The sequence below is a fragment of the Ptiloglossa arizonensis genome, chromosome 5, assembly GCF_051014685.1.
Source record: "Ptiloglossa arizonensis isolate GNS036 chromosome 5, iyPtiAriz1_principal, whole genome shotgun sequence".
NCBI lineage: Eukaryota > Metazoa > Arthropoda > Insecta > Hymenoptera > Colletidae > Ptiloglossa > Ptiloglossa arizonensis.
The window spans coordinates 20,445,973-20,470,824 of NC_135052.1; the positions used below are offsets into that span (position 1 = coordinate 20,445,973).

General features: G+C 33.5%; 1 protein-coding gene across 1 annotated transcript in view; it reads left to right on the forward strand.

Moving 5' to 3' along the window:
• LOC143147444 (uncharacterized) overlaps nucleotides 1–24,852 on the forward strand; it is a 101,922-nt gene that overhangs the window by 9,152 nt on the left and 67,918 nt on the right. Inside the window, exon 2 of the mRNA XM_076312690.1 lies at nucleotides 12,508–12,719. Within this exon, the coding sequence (XP_076168805.1) occupies nucleotides 12,508–12,719 (212 nt within the window). The remainder of the gene's footprint in view (nucleotides 1–12,507; nucleotides 12,720–24,852) is intronic.

The following is a 24,852-nucleotide window of genomic DNA, read 5'->3' on the forward strand; positions in this document are numbered from 1 at the left end:
CAAGTGAGGGTTCAGGAGTTCAGAAAATGATTTCGCAATGGTCCCAGGCTAATCTCAGACCAGGTTTTCGTTCGAAAGGTTTGAAATAGTCCGTAAGGTGTCTATTTTTGGACGAAGCAGTTTTTGATTTTGAAGGCACTATTCTCGATACCTCTATCTCGCAATGCACGATCGTTATGGAAAATTTAGTGACTCGTAGATACGCTGGTAGAAGTGGATCATTACGCGCAAACGAAACGAAGACGTATGGTGTAATGCTAGTGGATTATTAGCAGAGATTTATATTTCCTAGTCAATCTTCGAAAATACCAAATGCACATCGAACTGTTGTTATTCGCAATGTATCTGTATCTACGAAAGACAAATTCATAGAATGATGTACAGAATAGTGTATTAAATTTGTTAAAATGTACTAATCGCGTTGATACATACAAACATTTTTTCAAGTTCAATCCGAGCAAACTTTTACAACCCATTGGGTCGGATCATTTTACAAACAAGCGAAGAGTAATAATTTCTTCGTTCCTTTCTGCACTTTAATCGCATCTGCTTCGAAGATGAGATTAAAATTGCTCGAATGCAGCCACGATTTTTTTTTTCTACAAAACCAAGCGACGTGACTATATTTGAGGCTTCGATCGTTCCGGAAGAAATTCTGTCACGCGGCTTTAAATAGCCCCGAGCGTAACGAGAGTCCGTAAATATAATTGTTATTAACATCTGGTGACACACGATCCGACTAATACGGGAGTCGACCTACATTTTTACATATTTTCAGTCGCGGATATTTAAGAATCGCACGATACAGGGAAACCTCCATATTGGAAACGATTCGCGCGTTCAGTGACTTTCGAAATACTGTAAATCCGATGCCAAAAATAGTAAACAATTTGAATAACCGTGCGTCGAATACTAGAGGACAGGTCACGCGAATGATTCGAATTCTCCGCGAATATTACTGAATAATACCGAAACTATTCGATATATCTAAAGAGCTTCGTGTCTGATAATCGATACAGTCGAATCTCGCGTCACTTTTGCATAAATATTGCACACAGTCGCGTCGAAGCAACGACTTCTTCGGAAAGTAAAAAAGTTAAACAAGAAACTCGCACGAGGAAGATTCTAAATTATTATTTTTTCTCTCCAGAATCTTCAGTCTTTTGTTTCGGTAAAAAGTCTCTTAACTCGTGGAAACTTTGAAGTAGGTCAGTTTTATCTACAAACACGTTAAATCTGGTAACCACTTCCTACTTTTCGGAGCCACTGTTAAACCATGAAACTACTTCCAATATATTCCGAGTTTCGCGATCCTTTTTATAAAAGAATTTGCTTATTTTTCGTTTTTTTTTTATTTTTATTCGTTCAATGACCGAGTTTACAAGGTAAATAACTTTTGCACGCGGAAAGTTAGGTTAATAACATTATGTAGTCGTATCTCGCGTTCGTATAAAATGTATACTTAACTTATCTAACTTACTTTTAAGTTAAATGCTGTATTATTATTTTGTTCTTTTCATTTTTGATGCGTGTAATCTACGTATATTAAAATTGTGTACTAATTGAAACTTTAAGGTGGTAATAATCGGAGTAATAAAATTCTCGAATAATTCGTAACCCATTTTAGTCCAATTTCGAACGAGTAGGTACGCAGTTCTCGTGTGGTCTGTGCGTATCGATTAAGCGACAACGTTAACCAAGCATGTAACAATTATGGGAACACGCGGTGAATTCCGTGGGGGCACGTGATAGAAAAATGTCGGTGGAAGGATCGAACCACGATCCTATCGCGAACGAGAGTCACGCATGTCGAACGGGTTTCTAATTAAGTCATAATAATACGTTTTCCCTGATCGGTGCAATTTCGTGTTAACCGCCTCGGTCGTTTTCGATACTTAAACCGAAATCTGACAGCCTATGTCGATTTTCGTGTAAGATTCGTTGAAATATTTAAGTAAAAGAATTTTGAATTAAAGAAAATGTAGATATAAGAATTTTAAATAAAAGGAAAAATAGACAAAAGAATTTTAAAGAGAATAATTCTTCCTCGATTTTAAATCGAATTTCAATACTTAATGATTGTAAATGATCAATTATGTCGATTTCAAAGTGGATAGTGTAAATTTTTGTGTAAGATTCGTTGAGAAGTTTATGTAAAAGAATTTTGTATAAAAGAATATGTAGACGTAAGAATTTTAAATGAAAGAAAAAATAGACAAAAGAATTTTAAAGAAAATAATTCTTCCTCGATTTTGAATCGAATTTCAATATTTAATGATGGTAAATGTATAATTATAACATTTCCATTTCAAAGTGATCAATTATGTCGATTTCAAAGCGGATAGTGTCAATTTTTGTGTAAAATTCGTTGAGAAGTTTATGTAAAAGAATTTTGCATAAAAGAATATGTAGACGTAAGAATTTTAAATGAAAGAAAAAATAGACAAAAGAATTTTAAAGAGAATAATTCTTCCTCGATTTTGAATCGAATTTCAATATTTAATGGTGGTAAATGTATAATTATAACATTTCCATTTCAAAGTGATCAATTATGTCGATTTCAAAGCGGATAGTGTCAATTTTTGTGTAAAATTCGTTGAGAAGTTTATGTAAAAGAATTTTGCATAAAAGAAAATGTAGACGTAAGAATTGTAAATAAAAGGAAAAATAGACAAAAGAATTTTAAAGAGAATAATTCTTCCTCGATTTTGAATCGAATTTCAATACTTAATGATTATGAATATATAATTATAATTGGTGATTAACAAACGAAAACTTCGACTGGTAGATCATTGCGAAACATTTCCATTTCAAAGTGATCAATATCGATTTCAAAATGAATAGTGTCGATTTTTGTGCAAGATTCGTTGAAAAATTTTTGTAAAAGAATCTTTCATAAAAGAAATATATAGACGCAAAAATATTAAATAAAAGAAAAGATGGAGAAAGAATTTGAAACGAAAGAATCTTTGCCACGATGTTAAATCGAATTTCAATAGTCGATAATTGACGATTAACAAGCGAATAATTCGACGTGGTAGATCGTTGCAAAACATTTCTACTTCAAAGTGATCAACTTGTGACTCTCGAAGCGTTCATAATCGAGCGGTTTCGATGAGATCATATTTTATTTAAAAGAATCTCGATTCAATTTTAAATCGTATTTCAATAGTCAACATTTAACGAGTTAACGATCAACAAGAGGAAAACTCCAATATGGTAGATCGTCGCGAAACATTTCCATTTCAAAGTAATCGTCGAACGAACCTCGAAGCGTTCGTAATCGTGTCGGCTCGATGAGATCATAATTCTTCAATGATGGAATAGTTTTTATCGCGATCCTATGAGATCATAGTTATCTAATTCCAGAAAAAAATGTCATCTCCCCGAAGCCTGCTGTAATCTTTCAGTTAATCGTCTAATTGAAAATAATGAAAGGATGCGTTACAAACTTGATTAATACACAACCGATTAATTCCTCGTTTTCCTCTCGCGAACTTTATTCGAACATTTTCTCTGTTTTTCGTATCGGTAGATACGTAAAATTACGTGCATCGTTGATATTTCACAAATTCGTTGGTTTCTTTCTGAAAACTATGATTCTCCTCTATGAGATCATTCGCGACAATATCGATCCTATCTCTACTTCGCGAGATGCTTCGTCTCACTAATGAAAAGAACAAACCCAAGAATAATTCCAAAAACAAAATCCAAAAACCTTCATTCTCGAGTATTTTCGTATCTGAAAAACTACAATTTCGATCCAAGTACCATTCGAGATCGATTCTCTCGATAACGAAGCCTCCGGTTAAGAAATATTATTCCCCCTTTTCGATAGATTTTTGCACAAGGAATCTTATCTAATTTAAGAAAAAAAAAAATGAACCAATACGATGGAATAATTAAAACAACGTTAGCGAACGTCGCGGGAGTTAATTACACCCGCGTCCATATCGATCTAATTGCACGTTTGTTTGAGCGTTCAGTAACGCTGGCATAATCACAAAGAGCAATTACCATGCATTAAAAATCCTGGAACTCGAACGATCTTTTAATATTCTCTTTCGAGGGATCATCTCGATCGAAGTCCACCGTTCACGGGGCCGGAAGGGTGGAAATACCGTGGAAAGAAAATAGAAAGAGAGACGGTGGGGCGAGGGGGGGTGTGGAACGAAGGGTGGGGACGAAGATGGGGGACTTGTGTTCCTCGCGACCACGTATCTGGGCCGAGAGATTCCGTCGTTTCGTTTTCATCTAAACTGGAGCAAGGTCTTCGTCAAGTCACGTTTTCCTAGGGACGCCCGGCGTATCGTGGCTCGGGCTGTCGTCGATGGGAGACGCGGCGAGGGACCGGGACGATTTCGGGTACACGTTAACGACGATCCTCGATAAAGGAGCGGGTACACGTTAACGACGATCCTCGATAAAGGAGCGGGTACACGTTAACGACGATTCTCGATAAAGGAGCGGGTGGTACACGTTAACGACGATGAACGTCGTCGCGCGGTTTCTCGGGTCGCTTTGGAAACTTCAAGGGGAGCTTTCGTACGAATTAGTGGCACTGTGGAATGTTTTTTATTGTTCGCGAAGATCGTTGGCGACGACACTCGTCGAACGTGTCAACCAAGATGCGTTAACGTGACGTAGGAAATTAATTGCAACGATGCGTCGTTATATTTAATGTTACGTGTTTGCGTAACGTGTATGAATTTCATCGTAAAGGTGTATCGTTATATTTAATTTTACTTATTTACGTAACCTGTGAAATTAATTATAGAAGCATATCGTTGTATTTAATTTTACTTATTTGCGTTGCGTTTAGGAAAAATTAATTATAGAAGTGCATCGTTGTATTTGATATTGCGTGTTTAGGCGATATATGAAATTAATTGTAATGATGTATCGTTATGTTTAATTTTGTGTGTTTTCGTAACGTACGGAATTAATTGTAATGATACATCGTTACGTTTAATTTTACGTATTTACGTTACGTACGGAATTAATTGTAATAATATATATCGTTATATTTGGTATCACGTATTGACGTAAATCTACACGAAATTTACACGAAATTTTCTTCAGTACGATTTGCCATCTAATTCGAAGAAGTTCAATTCGATTCGAAATTTTGATACTTTTTTTAATTCGTTATTCGAAACGTTCAGTCGTGAAGATAAAAGTGTGACGGAATAATAATCGTAACTTTTACAAACGCTCCATTATGTTTTTTGAATGCACTTGGTAAACCATGTCACAAAGTGTGTTTTCGTAGAGATGGTCGTATAATTAAAGTTCTGCGTTTGTTTTTTTTTTTTTTTTTTTTGCGGCATAAACCATCGCGAAGTAGTCTCTTTCGCCAAATTATTTGGAACAGGGAAAATAAATTTAAAGGATAGTATATTTTAATGATTTGTAGCTGTTCATTTCGAAAGTTCGATATTACTGTTATTGAAAAGTCGTGTGAACATTTTATTCGAATATATCCTGAAATCGATTTCCTTTCTCACATCGTTTGTAATTATTTGAACGCGTGTTTACGGATTATTATAAATAGATGTCATTGAAATCTTGTTCTTATACTTCGTTATTCAAATATTTATACGAACGTGTCTCAGAACGTGGAATGAAATTCGTAAAAGTAGGGTTGTTGTTTACATTATTTTCTTCTTTTCTCAATACCTCGTTTCTGTTTATGCAATTTCGTTGCAATAACGACATATTATTATTATCAACCCATTTCCTTTCAAATCCCCTCTGTAATTATTTAAATACACGTTTCAAAATTATAGCGAGCAGTAATTTCGCAGTCCCAACATCAATCTCTGCTACGTTATGAAATTTATACTACACAAAGAAACGAGTACAATCTACGATCACTATGGTTCAGCAGTTTCATGTATTTTCCGCCCCGTATTTTTCAAACCCGGCATACTTATTTATACACACTCCGAGATAATGTACACCTTTTCCGCGAAAGAGTATTAATTTACACGATCAATTTGTCGCGATGCTCCATTGCCTCGAAACGAAAAAAATTCAATAATATCGTGTTCGATATTGAAATGAGAAAAAAGTGTTAAAAATTCTTTGGTATCGAAATGAAAAGGAAACGTTGAAAATTGTTCAGCATCGAAATGAAAAAAGGTATTGAAAATTTGAATGAAAATGAGAAAAGGATTGAAAATATTGTTTAATATCGGAATAAGAAACAAATATTGAAAATTGTTTAGTATCCAAACGAGAAAAATATAGAAAATTACTCAGTATCCAAACGAGAAAAAATATAGAAAATTAGTCAGTATCCAAACCAGAAAAAATATAGAAAATTATTCAGTATCCAAACGAGAAAAATATAGAAAATTACTCAGTATCCAAACGAGAAAAAATATGGAAAATTACTCAGTGTCAAAGTAAGAAGAAACTATTAAAAATTAGTATGTAAATGAGAGAAGAATATTAGAAATTTTTTAGTGCAAATACGAGAAACGAATATTAGAAATTAATTAGTGTCGAACTCGGAAAGAAATATTGAAAATTGTTAAAGTGACAAGACTTAAAATATTACAGAAAAAAATGAAACAATTTCTTCGAGAATGATAAAACTAAATTATCCGCAATATTAAATCAACAATTCGGTATTTTTTACTGGTGTGTTTCATAAATAGCCAAATATTACCGAAAAAAATGAAACAATTTCTTCAATAATAATAAAGCTAAATTATCCACGACGTTAAATCAACAATTCGGTATTTTTCACAGTTGTGTTTCAAAAATAGCCAAATATTACCGAAAAAAATGAAACAATTTCTTCAATAATGACAAAGCTAGATTATCCACGATTAAATCAACAATCCGATATTTTTCACAGGTGCGTTTCAAAAATAGCCAAATATTACAAAAGAAAATGACAAAATTTCTTCGATAATGATAAAGCTAAATTATCCACAATATTAAATCAACAATTCGGTATTTTTCACAGATACGTTTCAAAAATACCGAGTGGCGAAAAATTTCACAACTTTCCTCATAAAGTGAACGCACACTTTTGGGGGGAGGGGGTTGGTGTTAGCTCCATTTTCTATATTCTCCTGGAAGTCGAGTAGAGTTTCCCTTCAGTCGATATCGACGCAACTTTCAATTACGAGGCTTGTTAATTAAAACGAGCTCCGGGAGCTGTTTATAGGCGGCATCGGTGCGTGAATATCGTCGCGATTGTCGAAGCGCAATTCCCGGGGAAACAGTCGCCCGTTGCACCGTTGACGATGCTGGTAGCGAATAAAAAAGAAAAAAAAGGAAAAAAAAAAATGATAAACAAGAGGAAGACAACAATAACGATTGATCGGAGCGAAGATATACCAGGTTGCGCGTCGCTGATGGTTTCGTAGGACCACGGGGGTGGTCAAGGGGTTTCGTGTGTTCCAGACTTGCGCACGGCTCGTCGAATACGCTAATGGTTACTTAGGATCGCGATCGTGTCCATAGTGATTCATAGTCGATTAGAAAATCGTTGGAACGAAACGCTGAAAGCGAACCTCTTCGTTAACGCGGCTCCGTTTTTATTGCAACGACGAAGTTCTCGCTCGAATAACACTCGACGGAGGGAAAATGTTTAAACTGATTACACGACGAGGTAATTAAAGGATCTGTTGGTTGGAAAGCGGATATCGAAAATTGAACGAGTACTAGATATCCTACGAGTCTTCTTGTGCGTTCTAATCTTGAAATAGAAATTGTAACTCGAAGTGTAAATTGAATTTTTTCTAGTTACTTATCGGTGTGTTTATCGTGCGAATGTGAAGGTAGAAATGGAAGATCATGGTACTAATGATAGGGTATATTAGTGCATAAGAGGAGTAGTGCAAGTGAAATTTGTTATTGAAACTTAACTTCGATTGATGATTAATTGTACGATTTTTGTTCCTCGATCGCGATGGATATTTATGTTTCTAGATGTATGGGTAAACTCGTGTGAGAAATGTGCAAGTTTCGTTTAAAAAATCTTCCGCTGACCTTGAATCGTCCTTGACACTTCCATCCATCAATTTTTCTTACCGGCGTTCTGAAGACTGCTTTGAGTTCTTTGAAGCGCCTCATATATTCAATTTCTCCCATTCAACATGCTGGATTAAAATGGGTCACTCTGTACCTACGGTATACGAGTAGCTTCGAAAACATTGTTCAACTCGTATGAATGGGTGCTTGTCCAATGAAATTAATTTACTAGAAAAGACAGTCGTTCTTTTTTCTTTTTCTTTTTTTTATTTAACAAGATATAGCTGTCTTCCATTGTATCGAAATGTTCGCGTTGATACAAACTGTGTTGTGCATTACGAAAATTTAAATGGCACAACATAATGGCACAAATAAAATGGTTTGTGTAAAAGCGACACAAACATTTTTTTTTTCTTCATTTCATTCAACTCGACACTTCGGTTAGTTAGTTGTACTTTTATTTCGAGAACGTAAACCATTCGTTATGTATGACCACTTTTTTTTTACAAAAAAATAAACTTGCAAAAAATATCGTCGAAACTGACTCCCTACTTGTGGCCTAATTTTTGTGCAAGTTAATTCAGCCACAAAAAAGAAAGCTCTCTCGGATCCTGCTCTCGTTAGTCGACTGGTCGTTAGGAAATCGTACACCATTTGTATATATTTTCTTCTTGTTCTTTCGTCTTGAAAATACGGTCGGTTCTGTTTTTTTTTTTTTTTTTTTTTTGCAATTTGTAGCAGACTTTGTTTTCTTTCGCGTTGGAGTTGGTTCTTCGACTTTGCTTGTCTCGTTGATAGTGTTACGTTCGATTTTCGATAGTAATCGTTGCGGTAACGCAAAACAAACAATTCAATAAATAACTGGACACCGAACAGCGTGACTTGCGCATCTAAGCACAATGACACACGACTCGTCGGATCTATATTTACAGGAGAAATATTCTACGCTTTTGTGACGATAAGATTATTAATACACGAATTATATTACACGCGTTATTAATATACAAAACTATCTATGAAAAAAAAAATAGCGAATCCTCGATAAAAATTTTCAAGAAATTTCTCACGATTCATCGATATTGAAATTTCTAATTTAGAAATTAAGAAAGGAATTCTTCTACTAATAAAAGAAATAATGAAATTTCTCCTTATTTATCATTCCTCGCCAGTGGAAGGAACGAAATAAAATATTACAACAATAGGAAAAATAACAGAATAATATTTCACTAATGGAAAGAATAAAATATTATAAAACGATATTTTCTACCAATTTTCAATATTATTCTATTAAAGTCGTTTAATTAAAATTTCTAAAGTAATAAGATTACGATTACTGGAGAATCTCGTTTCTTTCGCAGAGACGTTCGAACTCTCTTTCGATTTTATTTTACAAACTCGCACGCATCCGTGACAAAGCTGACGAAGAATTAGTCAGCACTTTCTCCGTGGCATGCAAAATCGAGGACAAAGTGCATTTCGGTCGTACGTGGGAAGGAAAATGGCTCCTTCGGGTTCAAGGATCCTTGAACCCGAAGGAGAAGTTCGGTGGCGCGAAATAAATTCGTCTCGAGGATCGCATCGGTGAAAAAGCGCGCGAATATTCAAATAAGCGGGAAAACACCGAGAAGACCCCGATGACGAGTCCCTTTCGTGCGAATCGCCCGTTAGAAACGAACTCCGATCGCTTAGATTCGGATCACGATCGTGTAAGAGGGAACGAGCGATCCTCTAATGGGATCGTCAAAATTTAATTCGCCTAATTGCCATTGTAACCGTGCTTCGAAGGGGAGAATATTACGATTGTTCGTGAACGTACAAACACCACACGAGAAATGTTAGTTTTTCAATTGTCAAGGCATTCTCTAACGATTCTCTGGTACTCGACACTAATTTGTGTTTGATCATCGAGGGTCGTAGAACAGTAGAATTCTGGTAAATTATAATAAAAATTCAACTTTTACTTGATTAATTCAACTATCTTGAATTACTTCGGTATTTTTATTATTTTCTGTATTGTTTGAACTGGTGATACATTGAAATATTGATTGATTGGATAATTAATTATTGTACTGTGATTTTCAAAAATTTATGTTACCTACTTGAGCAAAACAATGTTATTTTTTCTTATTTTAAAGGTAAGAAATATTACCGGAAGTACTTTTCTTTTGAATTTTCTTTTTCTATTTTCTGACACTTTTTTGAACGTATACACTGAAGTATTTCTTGCAAAGAGACACGTTCCCATAAAATTAAACAGACTTTTCTAAATTCAAATGAAACATGACGAGAGGTTTTTTTAATTAATGAGAGCTTTTAGATATATGAAAAGAAAGGAGGAACACTTGCTACTTTTAAATAATTTTTAATGAAATACTTATGGAACATGGGTATATAGTTTAAGAAAGTTTAACTACATTATTAAATTTTAACTCACTCTTATATGAATTTTATTTTAACTCTCGAAAAAGGAATTGATTTTTCGTGATTTACTCGTCGACCAGTTAATTAATACTCCGTCCGAACAATAATTTGTTATACTTGAAAATTTACTAGATACGATTATACGAAAATATAATTTAATCGATTTATAGAAATCTGTTCTCATAAATCTCGTTGTTTGAGAAGATAAGAATTAGTTGAAATCCTCTTAGAGTTTTCTCGTAAGTACACGTCTTAAATCTACGAAAAAGATTGCACGATAGTAAATAATTTGCATTTCAATTTGACGCGATCCATAAACGCATGACAACCCCTCTCTAGCAAGAACCATCGCTTAAATCAGTGACTCTTAAGGGTGTCGTCTACTCTAGAGACCCTAGATAGAGGGTTCTTTTCTGAATATTTTACTCAAACACTATTGGTAATAGCTTTTTCAAACTTTGCATATATATTTACACGTATTTCAAGAAAATGGAACAATTTTTAAAGAAAACAGTTTAACTTATAAGAATAAATATGTTGTCCAAAGTTCATCGATGAATAAAAAAAACCAATCAATACTCCTAATTTTTGAAATTCTATCGATTTGTATTTAGTAGATATATAACTACAATTACGGTCAGAATAAAAGTAAAAATATTGAAAATTGTCGAAATAACGAAATTTTGACGAAAAGTAGCAAAATTTGACATAAAAAAATATAACACTCTTTTAAATGAAAACGGTCGCAAATATCGAGCTCATTAGGATCTCGATCATTAAGATATACTTCCTTTATACATGTGCCAAATTTCGTGAAGATTGGTTCATTAGTGCTAACCGGTTCCCCTAACTTGTGCCATTAACCTAAAAAGATCAGTGATGCTTTCTAAAATTTTTCCGTGAGTTTGAAAAAAGTTGAGAACCCAACTTGTACCGTAAACCTAAAAAGATCAGTAATCTCTTTGCAAAATTTCTCGTGGGTTTAAAACAAGTTAAAAATCCAACTTGTATTATAAACCTAAATAGATCAGTAACCTCTTTTCAAAATTTCTCGTGGGTTTAAAAAAAGTTAAGAACTTAACTTGTGCAATAAATCTAAAAATATAAATACTCTCTTTTCAAATTTTTCCGTGAGTTTGATAAAAGTTAAAAATCCAACTTGTATCGTAAACCTAAATAGATTAGTAACCTCTTTGCAAAATTTCTCGTGAGTTTAAAAAAAATTAAGAAGTTAACTCGTGCAATAAACCTAAAAATATAAATACTCTCTTTTCAAATTTTTCTATGAGTTTGAAAAAAGTTAAAAATCCAACTTGTATCATAAACCTAAATAGATTAGTAACCTCTTTGCAAAATTTCCCGTGGGTTTAAAAAAAGTTAAGAACTTAACTTGTGCAATAAATCTAAAAATATAAATACTCTCTTTTCAAATTTTTCTATGAGTTTGAAAAAAGTTAAAAATCCAACTTGTATCGTAAACCTAAATAGATCAGTAACCTTTTTGCAAAATTTCTCGTGGATTTAAAAAAAATTAAGTACTTAACTCGTGTAATAAATCTAAAAGTACCAATAATCTTTTTTGAAAATTTCTCGTGGATTTAAAAAAAGTTAAGAACTTAACTCGTGCAATAAACCTAAAAATATAAATAATCTCTTTTCAAAATTTCTGGTGGGTTTAAAAAAAGTTAAAAACTTAACTCGTGCAGTAAATCTAAAGCTATCAATAATCACGTTCCAAATTTTTCTCTGAGTTTGAAAAGAGTAAAGAACCCAACCTGTACAATAAACCTAAAAAGATCAGTGATCTCTTTGCGAAATTTCTCGTGGATTTAAAAAAAGAATTAAAAATCCATGTACGATCCTTTTTCAAAATGTCTCGCTAGTTCGAAAGAGAAAGTGAAGAATCGTCGAATTGGGCATTTATCGCGGGCAAAATTAAAAGACTACCGATGGAAGCAACAAGTGCTTGAAAGAGGGGTGGGTCGATACTTTAATTACCCTCGTCGTCGGGGGGTGGGTGGTGAAAAAGCGCGTTGATTCGTTTTCCTGAGATCTCTCTGTCACATTGTGATCACCGACGATATCCAATTTCAGTGGTTCGGCTTACGAGGGCCAATGGCAGAACGGGAAACGACATGGTCTGGGCATGGAGACCCGTGGCCGCTGGATTTATCGCGGCGAATGGACCCAAGGATTCAAGGGTCGTTATGGTGTCAGACAATCGACCACGTCCACTGCGAGATACGAGGGCACGTGGGCGAGTGGTCTTCAAGATGGCTACGGTTCGGAGACCTACGCTGACAGTGGTGAGTTCAAGCTTCATTTTTTTCCACGCAATAACCTAAAAGGTACTTTCCCATTACTCATCGATTCGAGCACGATGCCCCGTGAAAGTCATTCCGAAAGTTCGACAGATCGTGCATCTTTAATTCCAAGCAATTGTAACAGTTTATGGGTCATCTGCACGTTCGAGTGTCCTGAATCAAAATAGCGAATCGAATATTAGAGAAATATATTTACCAAGAAAGCTGCGCAACTATCGAGCCAATCTCGTGTACCTTATCTTTGCTGTAAAATTTGAAACCAAAGTTAGACATTTTTTTTATTAATTTTTGTAACGGAATATCAACATATATATTGGTTTGTTCGTGAAGTTATTTGAAACCAAAGTTAGACATTCTTTTATTAATTTTTGTCAAATTGGACACAGAAGGTGATACAAATTTTCTTAAAAAGTGTATCGAGACTTTTGTGTCGATTTTTCTAAGACGAACGTGGACTTAAATATAAGAACTGAATATTACGAAATAATGGGCGAAAATGTTTTGTTATATAATACTTCGTGAAATTCGTATTTTCTCGATGTAACGGAATATCGACATATATATTGGACTGTTCGTGAAGTTATTTGAAACCAAAGTTAGACATTCTTTTATTAATTTTTGTCAAATTGGACACAGAGGGTGATAAAAATTTTCTTGAAAAGTGTATCGAGACTTTTGTGTCGATTTTTCTAAGACGAACGTGGACTTAAATACAAGAACTGAATATTACGAAATAATGGACGAGAATGTTTGTTATATAATACTTCGTGGAATTCGTGTTTTCTAGATATAACGAAATATCAATATATACATTAGATTGTATTCGTAAAGTCGTTTTATTTTCCAAAACAGAGAATACATAATTTAATAAAATATTTGTACACTCTAAAAGAATCGTGTTTCATTTTCACCAAAAAAAAAGAAAATAACTTTTCGAACAACCCAATATGTAGTATTCCGTTTGAAGGAATTGAGTTGACCTTGGAACGACCTTCGGAGAATATTTTCCCCCAATGATAATTCTATTGGAAAATGTTCTCCGCTCGACTCGCGCGACACTCGTCGAGAATATTCGTAGATGAATCCCAAAAGATTATTACGATCGGAAATTTTTTGTTGGGCTCGACTTCTCTCCAATCTCACTTTCGCGTTAAAAATGGCTGCTCCCTGACTATGTTACGAAGGGCACGTCGTCAACTTTTAATGACTTCTCTGGGTGCAATTCAACTTTGATATTCAAATGATCGCATCTAAATTTGTCAAACCTTCGCCGAGACGAATGTTCTGATATTGCATTCGGTCCAAGAACACGAGGCGAATTTTACGTAGCAATAACCGCGTTACTTCCTCGTTGAAATTCGTGCAATAAGCAACATCGTGGATACATGTTATCGACCGGCATCTTGGCCACACTGTTAGTAGACTAAGTATGTGAACGCTGAAAATTGCTGTCGTGTACATCTAGTATATACCTGCTGGAAAACATAACGAGGGTAGGGAATCATTTATGGCTCGCTATTGATATTCCGTAGCTGGGAAAACTTTGTGCTGTCGGTACGAAGACAGAGCTTTCCATCAGACCTAATATTATTTTGTAAAATCAGTACAGATGTGAATTTCGACAGAAATTTATCTTAGAATATATTGCGTTGCAATAACAGGTTACAATATTTATATTTATACTCGAAAGCTAAGAACAGAGAAATTTAACCGAAGATAAAAGATACTCGACGAGAATTGAACGTTTAGAGATAAATGAATATATTAGGCAAAAATAATCGAGAATGTTTTAAGGAGATTACAAAGTCGAATATGCGATCTCTGATCTCTGATATGTAAATTGAACTTAAGTTTAAGTATTATTAAGAAACAAAACTAAGTAAAAGTTAACTTTGATTAGATACCAAACGAAGCTTTCTAGTAAGTAAAGCTAGTAAAATAATTGAAAGATTTGCACGAGAAACTTTATAAAATATATACTATCTCTTATATACAAATCGAACTTAAATTTTTTGGTAAAAATGAGCTTAAACATTAAGCTTTGCATTAAGAATCTAAAACACTGTAGCTACAAAACTGAGTGAAAAATAACTTCAATTACATACAAAATAAAGCTTTCTAGTAAATAAAACTAGTAAAATAATTAAAAGACTTCCACGAAAAAGTTAATGAAATATATACTCCTAAATCGAACTTAAATTTTCAGTAAAAATGAGCTTAAATATTAAACTTTGCATTAAGAATCTAAAACACTGTAGCTACAAAATTGAATGAAAATTAGCTTCTATTACATACCAATAAAGCATAGTAAATAAAACTAGTAAAACAATTAAAAGACTTGCACGAAAAAGAATGAAATATATACTACTAAATCGAACTTAAATTTTCAGTAAAAATGAACTTAAACATTAAACTTTGCATTAAGAATCTAAAACACTGTAGCTACAAAACTGAGTGAAAATTATTAAGTTGTTCCGAAAGTCATTTCGTTTTTTTTTTTGTGAAAATGAAACATGATTTTTTCAAAGTGTACAAACATTTTATCAAATTACATATTCTCCATTTTTAAAAACGAAATGACTTTCCGAACAACCGAATATCTTCGACAAGACACCAAACGAAGCTTTCCAATGAAGCGAAATAATAAAAAAAAAAAAGTTAAATTTTCATACAAAGTTAACTAATCCACGAGAGTCGTAAATCGAGAGCAGTGTGTTGCCCCGTCTGACTCGATACCGACGCGATCCCTCGTCGTCTGAAAGGGACTCAAGAACAATGCAATAATATGGAAAATAACAAAAACCGTTCGAGGATGTAATGGAGAATTGACGTGTAATAGAAAGTGGGAGGGTACGGAATAAAGCTGTCAGGAACAGATCAAAGGATACGGCGTATCCTGAGCGTCGATGCGAATCGCAGAAATCTGTGTCAACTCCATGTGACAGGACACGTGTTCCTGACGCTTTTGCTCGGATTTCATCTCGACGACAATTAATCGACTCGATCTGTCGATGCTCCGACAACCTTTACCACGTCTACGAACAACGCGATCGGGCGTTTAAAAAAAATTTTTTTCTCCCTTTTCTTTTTTTTTTCTTTTTTTTTTTTTTTCTTTCTGCGTTCAATTTGTAGTTATTAATACGCGTTTTAATTACTGGCCTGTCCACGACACGACGCGACGCGCTCCCCTTTTTCGCACGAAATCGGGAACACTGCCAATTTGGCCACAGGTACGACACGACTGTCGTCTTTCCTGACGCTCTGTTTCTTTGGATCGATAATTAACAACCTGGGACGATCGACTTCCATTCGACTTTCGATCGAGACAATCGTTACTTTTGGTTTTATTTGTATTTTGAACACTTTGGATTCTCATTTGGGGAGAATTTGAAAATGCGAGGGTATAATGGTGATTGTTGGTTGGAAATTTGTTTGAAAATTGTATGTTGTACAGGAGGGATATTTTTCCTTGAATATTATCGGATCGTGGTAAAATTGACGTATTTCATGGTAGAAGGTTTTTGTCTTTGAAGAAGAATAATGATAGAGTGAAAGTGTGAAAAGAAAATCGATATTCGTATAAGTTTTATACCGCAACGATTCGAGGAGGTTCCAAAATAACTAAACTTTACTGTTTGCGAAATATTTGAGCTATTAGTCGGTTCTATTTAAAACATCGACTGCCACGTCATTCATTCATGAATGAGACGTAAATTATAATTTACGCGGGGAATCACGTCATTTCTACGTGAATGAAATTTTTAATTTAATGTTCAGTTTTTGGGAATTTTCAATTTCAGTCAATCGAATATTTTTCTAGTATACGTGTATTGAGTATGGTAAACTACGAATCTGCAAAATATTTATTGACAATTTTTATTCATTGGAAATTTGTGGCTAGTTACTTGAAGCACCTCGAAAAAAGAATACGAAGATACCTAATCGCCAAATCATCCAAAATAAAAATAGAAAACCAAGGCAATTTTTACGATTTTCGGTTGTGTCTTTTTGTTTAATATTTCGAGAGATTATTTATTTGAGAAAATGTTAAAACTATAGAGTAAAATCCAATACTCGACCGTGAACCGATACAATGTATAGAAAAATAAATACAAAAGAAAATTTGAATAATATAAGATACAATAACTTTATAATAGAATAACACGATCTAAACATTTCTGAATAAAATTCAGTAGATTCCCTGATTAGTATATATATTTTTAATTAACGGATAAAAGTTTGAATAATATAAGATATAATAACTATATAATAGAATAACACGATCTAAACATTTCTGAATAAAATTCAGTAGATACCTAGATTAGTATATATATTTTTAATTAACGAATAAAAGTTTGAATAATATAAGATATAATAACTATATAATAGAATAACACGATCTAAACATTTCCGAATAAAATTTAGTAGATACTTAAATTAGTATATATATTTTTAATTAACAGATCAAAGTTTGAATAATATAAGATATAATAACTATATAATAGAATAACACGATCTAAACATTTCCGAATAAAATTTAGTAGATACTTAAATTAGTATATATATTTTTAATTAACAGATCAAAGTTTGAATAATATAAGATATAATAACTATATAATAGAATAACACGATCTAAACATTTCCGAATAAAATTCAGTAGATTCCCTGATTAGTATATATATTTTTAATTATCAGATAAAAATTTGAACAATACAAGATATAATAATTTTTACACGATCCAAACCTTTCTAAATAAAATTTCACAAATTCCTATGTTACGTATTTTTAAATAACGTATAAAAGTTTCGTAAATTTGTTTACTCGTCCACGAACAAATATTTCCAAAATTGATTTCACTTGGTCTGTAAACTTGGTGCAACCTTCCAAGAATTTACGTCATACTCGCGTAGAAATAAACGTATTCGAAAGGGACGAACCTTCGCGAGAAAGGAATAAATTAATGAACAGTTACGTTAATATCGTGCGTGAGTGGATCGCGTGTGACAATTGTGCGTGTCACGTTTCCCGATCTGGCCGGAACTCCATAATTTCAACCCTCCGAAACATCCCCTTTCACGAACGTCAAACGTCTCGCGAAACGACGTTTTAAGGTCGCAGTTCATTTCGAAATCACTCTGTCGTAAGCAAGCTTCGACTCGGCTCAATTCATCGTTTAAAAAAACCGCTGCCGCGTCACCTACGAATCGTAGAACTCAAAGCCACCGGATATTATCTTATATCCTGTACTCGTCGTCTTCGTTCCACTCTTTGAGAAACCACCGAGCCAATCCATCGCGGACTCAACCGACAATTATTCCAACGTTATAATTTCACTCGTGTTTCGCCATTAATTTTCTTTTTTGTGTTCGAAATGTCTTCCCTTCGTTACGTACACCCTGTTCGTAAATACGTACCTGTCTCGTATTTTCAAAGTCACGGTGGCTCGATCTGGCGACGGTATTTCACAAATGGGAATAAAAATAACATCAAAGAATACACCAATGGCAACTAATAATGCCTTTCTTCGTAAAGATCCACGTAGCCAAATTTCCGTGCACATTTGCGCAACTTTTAGCAACAGTGCTCGATAATGACAGAAACAGAGATGAATCTTTCGCGTAATTTGCACTACGACAAACTTTTCATTTATTCTTCGACAATTTGTTCCTTGGTGACTTTTGATATTGTTACTCTTGCTATTATTGTTAACTCATCGTGTACCTGTTGATAAGACATTTAGAAATGTTCTTTTCATCGTGGTTAAAATTTATTGAAATATCACTTTGTGGATAATAAAGGTCAATTTTGAAACAAAATCTGTTACTTGAGCGTGTGGTAGTACGAAGGTACGATTATAAGAAATTTATCATTCATTGTAATACATTTTCAGGTGGAATTGTATTATTGCATGATATTACTCACGTGTAATATATTTAAAAAAAATACGAAGCACTGTTCGCGCGCAGCTCCATGTATTCGTAATACCTACTATAAAGTTATTGGTGTAAAACTAAGTTGATGTGAATATTCATCGTCGAGCACTGTAGGGTTACTACCTAACTTTATCTCGCTCTACTAATGCCTATCCTACCCATTCACAGTCATCTCTTCCAACTTCTTATCATCGTACAATTAAATTCCAGGCTTCGTTCCCCTATATATTCTCTGACTATTACAATTCCCTTCCTCCAGAAATATGTGCCCTTTCGACCTACTTCACATTTACACCTTCTGTTTTATTCGAATATTCAAATATTTCTTAATATACGAACACTGCAGTATGGACTGCAAAGTTTGTTAAATTTATTGTTTTTTTTTTGTTTTCTAATTTATTTAATACGTTATGCAACAGTTTTATTTTCGTAACGATTTAATGCATGTGCACTTGCACTTTTCGATCGTATGCAATTCGTTATCGTATGCAATTCATTATTATATTTGTACGGGATTGTATGCAACTATATTTGTATATTGTTATGTATATGTCCGCGGAGATTATCGATCATCCGCTAAGAATGATCGATTCCAGTCGTGACAACGGTTCATCCGTATATGTGACTCGATGATCGACCGATGACAAGATATATTATTTAAATGCGTCACTGGTATCAGAATTATTCAAATGACGCAAATATATGAGTACACTCTCACTGTACTTTCTCCGAGGCGAATTAATGTCTAAAATACTTCTGGAATTTTATAGTTACGAACATTTTTTCGTACGAATGTACTATTAATTACTAATTTTCAATTATTTTTTACCAGTGTGTTGAAAATAGTGTTACAAGTGTAAAAACTACACGTCGACGAATTTTGTGAAAATATAATTATTTTATGTATGTAATTATACTCCGTCTAATTTAAAAATACACTTAATACTGAATAAAAAAAAGAATTGTACTTTTGAGAACACACAAATTGTTTTGAAACGACAAATAGTAATATAGGTAATACTTGAATCGATCCTTACGTAAGTCTCCATTTTCAAACACAGGAAAATTAATTTAAATTTTACTTTTAATAATATGTGTTTGACAAATCGAGTTTCAATTTTCAATATCAATTTACGTAGAAATTATCAGAAAGTGTAGAATATGAAAACATCGTAAGGGATATGATCGCATATTAACTAAATATTTATTTATTTTTCATTTCTTCAGATATCCAGATGCTAATTGCACAAAAATCATTCTTTCACTGCAGATGATTAAGAATGACCACATTAATTAAATATTTATTCATTTCTTCAGATATCAAGATGCAAGTAGTATAAAAATTATTCTTTCACTGCAGATGATTAAGAATAGTCACAATAAAATTAAATATTTATTCATTTTCCATTTCTTCAGATATCCAGATACAACTTCCACAAAAATCATTCTTTCACTGCAGATGATTAAGAATGATTACATTAATTAAATACTTATTCATTTTCCATTTCTTCAGATATCAAGATGCAAGTAGCATAAAAATTATTCTTTCACTGCAGATGATTAAGAATAGTCACAATAAAATTAAATATTTATTCATTTTCCATTTCTTCAGATATCCAGATACAACTTCCACAAAAATCATTCTTTCACTGCAGATGATTAAGAATGATTACATTAATTAAATACTTATTCATTTTCCATTTCTTCAGATATCAAGATGCAAGTAGTATAAAAATTATTCTTTCACTGCAGATGATTAAGAATAGTCACAATAAAATTAAATATTTATTCATTTCCCATTTCTTCGCATATCCAAACGCAAATTGCGCAAAAATTATTCTTCCATTAATAATGATAATTTTCAAAAGTTGCCCCCTTTTCTGTCACTTTTACTTAAGTATCTACCGTTTCTCGATTCCATACAGCCCCGTAGACGCGTTTTTTTTTTTTTTTTTTTTTTTTTTTTTTCAAACATCGTCCTTTCTCCCGTGTTCGCGGAGCAAACTTTAATCTTATTCTCAGCAGGGGTGGGGAGAAATGAACGCGCGTCGAACGCAACAGAGAAAGAGCGCGAGGGTTGAAATAAATACTCGCGTTCCCGTTCCGGCTGGCTTTATTTAATATTCATCATTCTCGCGCCGACGGTCGAGCGCATTTCTGCGATCCATGAAAATGCAAAGGAACATGTTTGTTCCCCACCGGCGCAACTCGTAAAGCAACTTTTAGATTCATCCGCGATAAAATCGTGTGACTCACCCTCCAACTATTTTCCAACCGTCGGGTTGTGGCGTTTCGAAAGTCCGCGGACGACCTCGATTCGCGTGTACACGCACGCGTACGGACGCGTGCAAGCTCCGGCGAGCCTCGAAAAAAAAAGAAAATAAATCGACGATCTGTCGCTGAACGGAACCCGAGCGTCGCGACGCGCCCGGGACACCGACGGATCGACGAAACCCCAGGAAGACGCGTCGGAGCGCCCGTGTCATCGATTTTACGAACGACGTTGCGAAAGGACAATGGTGAAAGAGAAACGAAAAGGAGGTAAAGGGGAGGATTGGGAGAAAATAATTAGTCAATCGTGGGAAGAATTTTGAAGGAATTGGAGTAGGGGAGAAATGATGGTAGAAAGAAAAGTAGAACGAGAGAATTGAAAAAGAATAATTATTCAATCGTGGGAAGTATTTTGAAGGGATTGGAGTGGGGAGAAATGATGGTAGAAAAAGAGTAGTACGAGAGAATTGAAAAATAATTATTATTTGGTAATTGGGACAATTTTAAAAGGATTTAAGTGGGGAGAATTGATGGTAGAAAAAAATTAGAGCGAGAGAATTGAAAAAGAATAATTATTCAATCGTAGGAAGTATTTTAAAGGAAGTGGAGTGAGGAGAAATGATGTTAGAAAAAGAGTAGAACGAGAGAATTGAAAAATAATTATTATTTGGTAATTGGGACAATTTTAAAAGGATTGAAGTGGGGAGAATTGATGGTAGAAAAAAATTAGAACGAGAGAATTAAAAAAGAATAATTATTCAACCGTGGGAAGTATTTTGAAGGAATTGGAGTAGGGGAGAAATGATGGTAGAAAGAAAAGTAGAACGAGAGAATTGAAAAAGAATAATTATTCAATCGTGGGAAGTATTTTGAAGGGATTGGAGTGGGGAGAAATGATGGTAGAAAGAAAGTAGAACTAGAGGATTGAAAAAGAATAATTATTCAATCGTGGGAAGTATTTTGAAGGGATTGGAGTGGGGAGAAATGATAGTAGAAAAAGAATAGAATGAGAGAATTGAAAAAGAATAATTATTCAATCAGGGGAAGTATTTTGAAGGAATTGGAGTAGGGGAGAAATGATGGTAGAAAAAAATTAGAACGAGAGAATTGAAAAAGAATAACTATTCAATCTTGGGAAGTATTTTGAAGGAATTGGAGTAGGGAGAAATGATGGTAGAAAAAGAGTAGTACGAGAGAATTGAAAAATAATTATTATTTGGTAATTGGGACAATTTTAAAAGGATTGGAGTGGGAAGAATGATGATAGAAAAAAATGAAAACGAAATAATTGAAAAATAATTATGATTTGGTAATTGGGACAATTTTAAAAGGATTGGAGTGGGGAGAATTGATGGTAGAAAAAAATTAGAGCGAGAGAATTGAAAAAGAATAATTATTCAATCGTAGGAAGTATTTTAAAGGAAGTGGAGTGAGGAGAAATGATGTTAGAAAAAGAGTAGAACGAGAGAATTGAAAAATAATTATTATTTGGTAATTGGGACAATTTTAAAAGGATTGAAGTGGGGAGAATTGATGGTAGAAAAAAATTAGAACGAGAGAATTAAAAAAGAATAATTATTCAACCGTGGGAAGTATTTTGAAGGAATTGGAGTAGGGGAGAAATGATGGTAGAAAGAAAAGTAGAACGAGAGAATTGAAAAAGAATAATTATTCAATCGTGGGAAGTATTTTGAAGGGATTGGAGTGGGGAGAAATGATGGTAGAAAAAGAGTAGTACGAGAGAATTGAAAAATAATTATTATTTGGTAATTGGGACAATTTTAAAGGGATTGGAGTGGGGAGAAATGATGGTAGAAAAAGAGTAGAGCGAGAGAATTGAAAAATAATTATTATTTGGTAATTGGGACAATTTTAAAGGGATTGGAGTGGGAAAAATGATAATAGAAAAAAATGAAAACGAAATAATTGAAAAATAATTATGATTTGATAATTGGGACGATTTTAAAGGGATTGGATTGGAGAGAAATGATAGTAGAAAAAGAATATAATGAGAGAATTGAAAAAGAATAATTATTCAATCGTGGGAAGTATTTTAATAGAATTGGAGTGGGGGAGAAATGATGGTAGAAAAAGAGTAATACGAGAGAATTGAAAAATAATTATTATTTGGTAATTGGGACAATTTTAAAGGGATTGGAGTGGGGAGAAATGATGATAGAAAAGAAAAGTAAAAAGAGGATAAAAAAGAATTGGTAGAAAATAATTATTCAATCGTAGGATGTATTTTAAAGGAATTGAAATGGGAAGAATGATGACAGAAAAAAAAAGAAAAAAAGAGAATCAGTAAGAAGTAATTATTCAATCGTAGAAACAATTTTAAATGAATAAGAATAAGGAAAAAAGTTGATAGTAAAAGAAACGTGAAAGAAGGAAAGCAAAGAATCGAAAAGGAATAATTATTCAATCGTTGTAGAAACAATTTTGAATGAATAGGAACGAGGAGAAACGTTGGTAGAAAATAAAAGTGAAAAGAAGAAAAGTATAGAATCGGAAAGGAATAATTGAGATGTCGAGTATAATTACTGGAACGTTGTAAGAAGAATTTTAAGCGAGTAGGAACGACGGAAGGTCGATGATGAAAAAAATGTGAAAGAAGAGGAGAATAATTATTCAATCGTTGGAGGAACAATTTTAAACGAATAGATAAAACGAAAGATCGATGATGGAAAGGAAAAGTGAAAGGAGGAAAAGAATAATTATATAATCGACGCGCGGTAGGAAAAATTCTGAACAAACGAGAACGAGATTTTCATCGATTACGCTACGTTTTCAGAATTCCACTATAAATGTATCTCCTCGAGTACAATTGTAATACACTGCGTCAATAAACACGCTTTTCAAGACCGTACTTTTAAATTTGTCATGTATCTTTATAAAGAACGAATATCTCACATATGAGAGTATCGTTGGTGAATTTCATCCTCGAATTACTATTATATTTCTTTTCAAGAGAATACGCTTTCCGAAAATTTTGAAAATTACTGGCACAAACGAATCCATTGAACCCCATAAAAAATTCCCGCCACGACCACGATTATTTGCTACATCGCGGATTCGATTAACCCCCTGTGCTGAAATGACGCGTGCAGCACGTCATGTGCATTCCGTGCCAAACTGCACAATGACGTGGTGCAAACGTAATACACTACAAACGTTTGAAACAGGGACTCGAATTATGAATGTAAAAATGTCGAGATATATTACGGAAAATTAATTACACTGTACAAGAAAAAAAAAAAAAAAAGAAAAGAAAAGAGAACGTTAATAGCGAGACTACTTAGGAATGTAAATAATGTCAGATATCGTTACATTTACCGGAATAATCTTTTACATTTTGTTACTCCACATTTTTCGTATCTCGATTTATTACTTCATTTCCACGTAATTCTTTTAACTTAGAATTATTTACGGTGAATGCTTTCTTTTATCGAATATATTTTATCGAAATATATAAATTATTAATTGTGAAACGTGTTGCTTTCTTCGTGGCTACTGTACACAAGGAGATGTATTGAGCAAAATTTAAATCGCAGTACGCATGTGCACAATTATTTATAAATAAGGTGTAGTACAGAGGGTTAATTAAATCACTATGAGTACATATAGTTCTAGATATTGGGTGTTTAAATGAAAGAGTGGAGCTAGCTAATCTGGAAGGAACAATTAAAGAGATACGTTTGAGCAGCTCGAATGAAATAATCTTGAGGTTGAAAATTTTAAATAAGATCAGGACTGAGATTGTTTTTCTGTGTTCAAAAGTATTGATTCTCAGTATCACCCTATTAGATTTATAATAACACTAGAGTTGATTCTTTCTAGCGTATTAGAGTATGCTTTCGATAAACATAAATTTAATAAATTTCTACATCGAGATTTACAAACAGTAGGCA